The sequence below is a fragment of the Benincasa hispida genome, unplaced genomic scaffold (genome assembly GCF_009727055.1).
Source record: "Benincasa hispida cultivar B227 unplaced genomic scaffold, ASM972705v1 Contig55, whole genome shotgun sequence".
Taxonomy (NCBI): domain Eukaryota; kingdom Viridiplantae; phylum Streptophyta; class Magnoliopsida; order Cucurbitales; family Cucurbitaceae; genus Benincasa; species Benincasa hispida.
The window spans coordinates 261,998-271,568 of NW_024064917.1; the positions used below are offsets into that span (position 1 = coordinate 261,998).

At 31.4% G+C, this 9,571-nt stretch overlaps 2 protein-coding genes across 2 annotated transcripts; one reads left to right on the forward strand and one right to left on the reverse strand.

The window, feature by feature from the left end:
- Nucleotides 1-1,110: 1,110 nt before the first annotated feature.
- Nucleotides 1,111-5,915, reverse strand: LOC120069708 (E3 ubiquitin-protein ligase RNF126-like). The gene is made up of 2 exons (XM_039021498.1): nucleotides 5,517-5,915; nucleotides 1,111-1,430 (listed from the first exon to the last, which is right to left on the reverse strand). Exons 1-2 carry the CDS (start codon nucleotides 5,865-5,867, stop codon nucleotides 1,365-1,367), a joined length of 417 nt encoding a protein of 138 aa, XP_038877426.1. The 5' UTR covers nucleotides 5,868-5,915; the 3' UTR covers nucleotides 1,111-1,364.
- An 824-nt stretch (nucleotides 5,916-6,739) lies between these two features.
- LOC120069705 lies at nucleotides 6,740-7,210 on the forward strand. The gene has a single exon (XM_039021495.1). It carries the CDS (start codon nucleotides 6,740-6,742, stop codon nucleotides 7,208-7,210), a length of 471 nt encoding a protein of 156 aa, XP_038877423.1.
- Nucleotides 7,211-9,571: the final 2,361 nt, after the last annotated feature.

The following is a 9,571-nucleotide window of genomic DNA, read 5'->3' on the forward strand; positions in this document are numbered from 1 at the left end:
TATGGCATAAAAAATCTATGGAACACGAAATAAACAACAAAATGTCACTAATATAAATATTATATAAATAATAGATATATTAACTTGTTTAAAAATCATGAAATGTTTTTTTATTATTTTAAATTTATTTTTTTTCAAATTTTTTGTTTTTATAATTTTTTTTTTCAGAAATATCTATTGAAATTGACATTTCATCGAAATATTTATCGAAATTTTCATAAAATTAAGAATTCGATATTTCTGTTAAAATCGACATTTTAAACCTTGGTTGAATTAGGATTATTTGAAAGATTAGGGAAAAAAAATCAAACTTTAGCGTCTATTTCATTCTCTCAACCATTCAAATAAGTAAAGGCTTTTCCAAAAAAAAAAAAAAAAAAGAGAGAGAGAGAAAGAAAGAAAGAAAAGAAAAGAAAAAGGAAAAAAAACCATTCAAACAAGTAATAAACTACAATAATTTTCTATTACATGTGGGGCTAATTCAACGTGTGTACTATTCATCTCTCTGTTACATGTGGGGCTAATTCAAAGTGTGTACTATTCATCTCTTAATTTGTAAAGAAATTTTCATTGAGAGAATGCTTAAAAGGAATAATAATAAGAAGAGAGAGACAGAAAATAGGCATAAAATTAAGTGGACGTGAACGAGCTGGTTGGTTGGACTACAGATCGCCCAAAGACCATCTATATTGTCTATGATGAAGGAGAACTTTATGTTCAAGTCCCTTTTTCTTAGAATTTTCTCGGATCTCTAGACAGGAAGGTCTTATATATTATTATTGAGCTTAACTGATTTTAAGTTTGAGAAATTATTTTAAAGTCTTGATATATTATTTGATGAGTTATTATTATTATTTTTTAGTTTATCTTTTCCTTTTCTGTACATCTTGCTCGAATATTAATTCATAAGCCATGGTAAAATTAATAGCTAATTGTATAGTTAATTTTTTATTTTTAGGACAAAAATTTCAATGATTATATACTTCAACTTCTTATTAAGCCACCGAGGTAGAGGTAACACCATTCTTGGTGTTATGAAATCATCAATTAAAGAATATAAAAATGTAAAAAGAATCAACATATAGGCATCCGTGGTTTACTAACGGTGTATTAGTTACGTTCACAGACCAAAGGGAGAACAATATTATTAGAGAGAATGTTTTCTGAATATACCAACAGCGGTCAACGAGACCCCTATACTGGATTGTTCGAAGTGCCAAGACATTCAAATAGTTGGCTACAACATACAACCAATCTAGGAAGGGGGGACCATTCCACAGAGAGGGGATTTGTCTTTGCTGATATTTAATATTGTTTCTGTGATTGTAGATGACACAGGAGATGGCTATGATTTCAAGGTCTTTCTAGGCTTCGTTGTATAAGGATATGATCAATTGAGTCTGTTCCAAATTGGTACCATCAACTGTTTCCTGGAAGAGTCAATAAGCAGGTTGTGATTTAGGTATAATCTGTACTGTGTAGATACCCTTCTTATCGAAATGCAATAAAAGATAATCTTCCAAGCGATTGTTAATAAGGATGCTTTTTATAAGATTTATGAATCTCTCATCACAGAAAATCACATAGAATTTTACTAAAACAAAAATATTCAACTCAATCCTAATTAAATTAAAATTTTCTGTTTTAGAGGATATTTTTTTCTAAAAGAAAGATTAATCTTTCTATAAAATAATTAGAATATTATTTAACAAAGAAAACTTTATTGGGAATGACTTGTCAAAAAAAAAAAAAAATCCCATATTAAAAGTTTTAAAACATTTAACGTTACATTTGGATCAAAACGACATATTTAATAAATAGACTGTTACAAATGTTTTTCACCTTTTGACAATCAATGTTTAAAATATAGATGTCCATGAAAATATCTATGGAAATATATGAAATTTCGAAAATTGATGGCTGTGTAAATATTATAATTAATTGACGAAATTTTGATTGTGGCTTAATTAAACTATAAAGTAGACAATATTTAGATATCCATGGTAAATGGTTGTGTAAAGTTGATGAGATAGTAAAAAACTCACGTCAATTCAATTTTAAGGTGAAATAATGTGAAAATTTAATTAAAAAAATTTGAATGAGGTTAAAAATAAATCTATATTATTTTTATGGTTTTTTCAAATTCAATTTCTCTAAAAATGAAAGTTTTGGGCTAACAAAACTAAAAATTGAGAAACGTTGAAAATTATAAAAATTAACACATGAAAAAAGCATAATCGTTTGTCAAAAATGACATTGACGTACGAAACTATAAAATTGTGTGTAATGAAAATCATAAAATTGAAAAACTTAAATTGAGCCAACATAGTTAATCAAAAAATCAATTTTTTTCTTGAAATGTCAAACTATCTCAAAATTTTCTTGAAATCTCAAAAATTCGTCGAAATAGGAAAATTAAAATATTCTCGAAATTTCAAAATTTTCCGAAATTTTTTCAAATTTTTGCGAAATTGGGGAAAATGAGATTTCCCTCAATTTTGAAATTTTGATGGAAATTTTAAACCATGTTGACCGTTACAATTTTATAAATTTGTATCGTTTCTAATTTTCCTATATGTAGATATTAGAAATTTGGTTTGATATATGTAGGTTCTTCTCTTTATTTTTAATTTTCTTCGAACAAAAAATTTTATTTTTTTGGCTTCAACTGTTTTTTATGTATACTTCTGTCAAGAACATTAGGTTAACTTTGAAAGGTAATTAGTGTAAAACGATTAACATCGAAAGCGTACTACAATTACTTTTAAAGTAGCGATCATTTTAGGATACAACAATCGATTTGTTTGATACTCAATTTCTACAAATTTAACTGAATTCTTCGTTATTAAATATATACACATATAACCATTGTGTTCCCTTAACTTAAGCTAACGAATTACGACATGTCGGAAGCTGTTCTTGATGACTTCTTCCTTTTAAAACCGTTATTATTCTCTCTCATAACGACATTACGTTTGACTATGCAATATACAAATTGATTCTTAAGCATATGGATTATTATCCTCTTGCAGTTTAGAGGGCTGGCAATTGACAAAGTTTGCCCTTGACCAACTTGGCCATTTAGATTGCGACATGTTGGATTTCTTCAATAATTTGTAAAAGCTTTTGGGGTTAAGAAAAGAATAATCAAATCTTTAATCCAAAGACACTGTCATAAAAATATATATAAAATCTTCAATCCCAAATACTCTTATCATAAAAATAAATAAATAAAATCTTCAAACCCAAAAACTCTTATCACAGCTTTAAATAAATAAACAAAATCTTCAAACCCAAAGACTCTATCATAGCTTTAAATAAATAAACAAAATCTTCAAACCCAGAGACTCTATCATAGCTTGGAAATTTTTTTATTTAGAATTAATATCGATGTAGAATTAAGAATAAATTATAAGTTCAATATGTCGATGTCTAATTAGGGTATGTTTAAATTGACTTTTAAAAGTTTAAAAATACTTTTTTAAACACTCAAAAATTCAATTCGAACAGACTCTTAATCTCTAAATTTTAAAAAATGTTTAATAAATCTTTAAACTTTCATTTTTATGTACGCTAGGTCATTGATTTATTTAACATTTTATTAACATTCAATGATATAATTAATATAAAATTAAAAGTTTAGAATTTCATTAGACATAATTTCAATACTCAATTTTATATCTACAAGATCAATTGATTTTTAATTTTTTTTTTCAATATTGTATGGATTTATTCAACACATAATTAGACATTTTGAAAGTATACAAATCTATTAGATAAATTGAAAATTTATGGAGACAAATTTGATGAAGGTGAGAAACTAAAGATGTAATTTAACAATTTTTTTTGTTTCCTAGTTAAACCACAATTATTGGTCTTAATTAGCAGAAGATATATCCTCAAATAGAAAAATAAAAAATAATAATTAGCAGAAGATTACGCATCTTGTCGGCTGATTTCATTATGCTTATCGTTCTGTCATCTTGTTGTAAGAAATATTTGATTCTTTATGTAGGTATCAAATTTAGTTGAGAATTTTAGGTCTAGAATGAGTTTTTACAAACTTATTTTTATTGGTTTTGATTGATGTATATTATCTTATGTTATTTTAGATGTAAGAATTAGATTTTTTTATTTTTATGAATCCTTTTTGTTTAGGCCTTGCATTAATTAATTTGTAATTAATGTGAATTGAGAGAGAGATCTAGTCTTTGAATTAGTAGTAGATAATTTTTTAACTAATCAACAACAAAGGATTGATTTCAATTAAGACCTTTAATGTTTGGCGTATGGTTTTAACAAACCTTTACTTATGAAATTTGAGCCACAAATTAAGTTTCGAAAAAGTTTGAATTCGTGCAAATGAATATTAGTTAATATAAATTAGGTTTGTGCTTGTAAATTAGTTATATATATATATATATATCTGTGCGTGTGAGAGAGAGTTTTATAGGCATCTATTTACATAATTTATGTCAAATTCGATAATTATTTAGTTCTCGTTTGACAATTATTTCATTTTTTGTTTTTGGTTTTTGAAAATTAAATCTATTTTTTTCTCATTTCTTATAATAATCTGTATCATTCTTAAGTATAATGGTTGAATTCTTAACTAAATTTAAAAAACAAACACAAATTTTTGAAAGCTACTTTTTTTTAGTTTATAAAATTTGATTTAGTTTTTTAAACAAATGGAAAAAAGTATGTAACCAAAGAAAAAATTTAGAGGTAGAAGTAATGTTTATAGACTTAATTTTCAAAAACAAAAAACAAAAAATGAAAAACGAAATAGTTACCAAATAGGACCTTAATTTTTGGTTTTTTAAATTTTAGTTTAAAAACATTACTTCCATCTATATGTATATATATAATTTTTTTTTCCTTTTTTGTTTGTTATTCACTTTATCCTAATATCATCACAAACTTATTTTTGTTTATCTAATTCATGTGCTTTCTGGCAAAAACGTAGAGGCGCAATATAAAATTTAGGAAAATAAAAATATAAATTTTAAAAACTAAAAACTGAAATCTAGAATTTAGTTTTAAAAAGTTAAGTTTATAAAAATTATTTCTCCATGTTTAATTGAATTAGGCTCGTAATTTGGGACAAACAAATTCATCTACACAAACTTAATTTCTTTTAGTCTCATCCTATAAAAAAAAAAAAAACTAAAAAACTCTCTAGCATCAAACATTTCTTCAAAGATTTCACAAAAAGTAGAAAAGAAAAAAGAAAAGAAATAGAAAAAGAAAAATTAAAGGAGCAGAAGAGAATTATATCATTGTAGTGAAGAAAAGTTGACTTTTTTCCTACCATGTAACTATTCTTACCGTCGTTATCTTGTGATCATTTAGACGATAAAATTTGTCTGCTTTTAATAATCATTTGATACAAGTTCAAAATGTGAGTTTTGAATCCCACATTTTGATGGTTGGCTTAAAATTGCTAGTCACATAACCGAAGCTCAAGTCCTCATATCAAATTTAGCACAAATAAACAAAAACTAAACAAGTACCGTTTTAGGTGCCTCCATTTCCTCATCGGAGGCGATATGACGACGGCAGAGAGGGCAAGAGTCGCCAACAGAGAGCCAAGACGATAAACAAGATTGATGGTACACATGGCCGCAAGGGATCTGTTTACCACTTTCGTCCGGCAAGAAATCCTCTATGCATACGGCACATACATCCTTGCCAGCCACGGTTGGCAAATCGGCAACCACCACAGGCGGTGGGGCTACAACGGTCTTGTTGTAGTAGAAGTCATCGGCTCCGGTGAGGACCGTGTCGAGATCGAACATCGATTCAATGTCCATGATGTAACTGGCTGCATAAGCTGATGTTGTTTCAGGCAAGACAGTGGCCATAGAGAAGTTTTCTATAACATGAAAAAATAAGAGAGATTTGTAAGAAGGTTGCAATATTTTTCTTAGCTACAATATGACAAATATATATAAGTAGAAGGGGGCGCCAACTCTGACTTTTTAAAGATATAATTAAATTAATATGGTAATCTGTCCTTGTCTTTTAACAGTTAAGTACGCAACATTTATACTAATTATTAATTAGAGAACTTTGATTCGATAAGACGTGATGAAAAATTATTAGAAGTCGACATAACGTGGCTAGTATTTATACATTGTTGGATGTTAAGAAAATACAAAAATATATTTGAAATTATTTTGACGAGAATATATGGATTAATTAGATTTTTGGGGTGGAATTAGACTTTAATTAGGTAAAAGGGGTGTTTTCAACTTATTTAGATAAAAGGAAGTGTTTTTTTTTTTTTTTTTTTGTCTTTATCCGAATGGATTATTTTATTTTTTTCCACACATTAAAAAAAATAAATAAATAAGGTCTGAATCCGTCTATTGTAACAATAGATTATGTGTCTAAGTGGGTTAAGGCAGGGGCGTGTGCAAAGAATGATGCAGTAACCGTATCAAAATTTCTGACCAAGTACATTTTCACGCATTTTGGAACACCAAGGGCATTGATAAGTGATGAAGGTACACATTTTATTAACTGCATCATTTCTAAATTACTTGCTAAATATAATGTCAGGCACAAAGTTGCTACCGCCTACCATCCACAGACGAACGGGCAAGCAAAATTTTCTAACAAAGAAATCAAGTCAATTTTGAAAAAAGTGGTCAACACATCAAGAAGGGACTGGGCACAAAAACTGGATGAAGCACTTTGGGCATATAGGACTGCATTCAAAATGCCAATAGATATGTCTCCTTATGCCTTAGTATTTGGAAAAACTTGCCACTCACTATTAGAATTGGACCACAAGGCATTTTGGGCAGTGAAAAAGTTGAATTTAGATCTGGAAGTCACGGGAGAAAATCAAAAGCTGCAACTCAACAAATTAGATGAGTGGCGGCTTAATGCATATGAGAACATGAAGATTTACAAAGAAAAGACCAAGCGTTGGCATGACCAACCCATCGATAAGAAAGAGTTTTTAATTGGTCGAAAGGTCTTGTTATTCAACTCACGTTTGCGACTGTTTCCAGGAAAGCTTAAATCTAGGTGGTCCGGGCTATTTGTTATCAAAGCAATCTTTCCTCATGAAGCCGTGGAACTCACTCGAGAGGATGGCACTAATGCCTTCAAAGTAAATGGACAGAGGGTTAAGCCATACATCGAAGGGAATATGGAACGCTGTAAGACATTCATCGAGTTACATGAGCCAGCCTGAAGCTCGCGTCGAAGTAGCCCCTGTGTGCAAATAGACATATATTTCTGGGATGACTTCCTCTTTCTTGTTTTCCTTTTTGCTTTCTGTATACCGATCTTTTCTTTATGTCTTGTTTGAATCCTTGTTTCGCATTGAAGTTTTTAAGTTTGTTTCATGTTTATGCTTACCTTGCATGCTTTTGAATGATTGCTTAAAAACCAACTTTATTAAGGAAACTCAACATGAGGAGATCCTTGAATGGAAGCAGATTATCCAAATTGCATTAATTATTGAATACAAAATTTACAGTAAACATACAAATAGATATGCATTCAAGGTTAAATTACAACATGCTTTTAAAAGAAAAATAGGTTTCAAGAAACCTCCCCTTTGAAGAACCTTTCTTAAAGTAATCCCTCGTAGAGCCACGAACAGAACTCCTTCCTCGTGGATCTCTTTCTTCACGCACGGACACTACCAGTCGAGAACCCTTTGCATTCTCTTTTGTGATTAAAGGATTCAAGTAGAAGTTGTGGGCTTTCCTTGAATCCTTGAAAGAGGGAAGGGGAAGGAGAGGATGAGAGGGAAGATTTCTCAGAGAACTCTTCTCTGTGTGAATTGTTGGATGATGACGGGCAGAAATGTACGTTATTATAGGCCTTTTATTTAGAACTATGAGGGCTGATAAGAAGAATATGTGGCGATTATACTAAGAATTCATAAGAAAGTGAGCTTCGATCAACAATAAAAATCTCGGTTAACCCACTATTATGCGTTATTTTGTGTCCAATTGTCTATTATTGTAGCTATCGCAGGAATCGATCGTATGCGGCGAATCTCACCATCGTAGAGGCGATCGCATACGTTCGACGCATGGATGTTGCGGCCATTAACTGTATGCGTCCATTGCATAGAGGTTGCGGCTAACCAGTAATGTGTCGTTACTTCCTAAGTAAGCATACTTAAGGTGCACGGGCAACGACTTTAACTCTAGCATAGGTGTATCTTCCAGAGATGGCTTAATTCGTTGTGATGTCCGTTTAGATAACTTGAGCGGTTAAAAATTTGATTCAATATGAATTGCGACGCAGTCCTCCTCCAACATTGCGCTGATGTCAAAATCTTCTTCCTCCAGCTTCTTCAGGGGTTCGTGCCAAGGTTCTTCCCACAGTTCGTTAATGTATTCACAATTTTCCACATCACCTGGGTACTTCAACACATTGAGTACGTTGAATTTTACTTCCTGATCGTCGACCCTGATGTTCAATTCTCCTTTTTGCACATCGATCAGTGCTTGCCCTGTCGCGAGAAATGGGCGACCCAAAATGATAGGGATTTCTCTATCCGCTTCGTAATCCAGTATGACAAAGTCTGTTGGGAAGATAAACTTGTCAACTTGCACGAGAACATCCTCTATCTTGCCCTCAGGAAGCTTTATCGATCTATCTGCCAACTATATTGTGATAGTAGTTGGTCTTGCGTTGCCGATATCCAGCTTCTTAAAAATTGACAAGGGCATTAGATTTATGCTTGCCCCTAAATCGCATAGCACATTTCCGACCATCTTCCCTTCTATTGTGCAAGGTAATGTAAAACTCCCAGGATCCATCATTTTAGTGGGGAGATTTTTTTGAAACAGCGCGCTACATTCATATGTTAACGCAATTGTTTATTTTTCCCGATCTTTCTTTTATTTGCAAGAATGTCCTTGAGAAATTTTACATAACTCGGCATCTGCACTAGTGCTTCTATCAAGGGAATGTTAATGTGTAGTTTCCGGAGAATGTCCAGAAACCTCTGAAATTGCTAGCTATCATCTTTCTTCTTCAGCCTGGATGGGAAAGGTGGAAGATCCCATCGTATTTCCTATTCACTTGGCTGCTTGCTGAGGTCCGGTGCTTGCTGCGCTACATTAGCTGGAGGTTGCGTTGATTTAGTGTTCATGTCTTGAGGAGCTTTATCCTTTGCAGATGAACTTACTTCTGAATTGGTATTTTTTCCAATATTAACTGACTGGTCATTATCAACAGTCAAATCGACTGGTGTTGTTGTTGCATCAGGTACTGATGACATAGGGGTTGTTGTTTTGCCACTTCTCAATGACTGCATGACATTGTTCTTTCCCTCGTGGCTCTTGTGCTTTTGAACTGTTATGCTTTGTACCAGGTGCTTTCTTCTTTATTTCCCTCCTAAGTTGATCTATCTGCTCTTCTAATTCTTTAAGGGTGTCAGTTTACATTGTCTCATTGCCTCACTCTTTTCAATATAATGTTTTAACGATGTCTCCAGAGACGAGGTGTTGCAAGAGGTATCATATAGGAACGGTTGGTCACAGGGTGGTAAACCTTGGGCATTACTTAGGCTGCAATCTGGATTAATGAA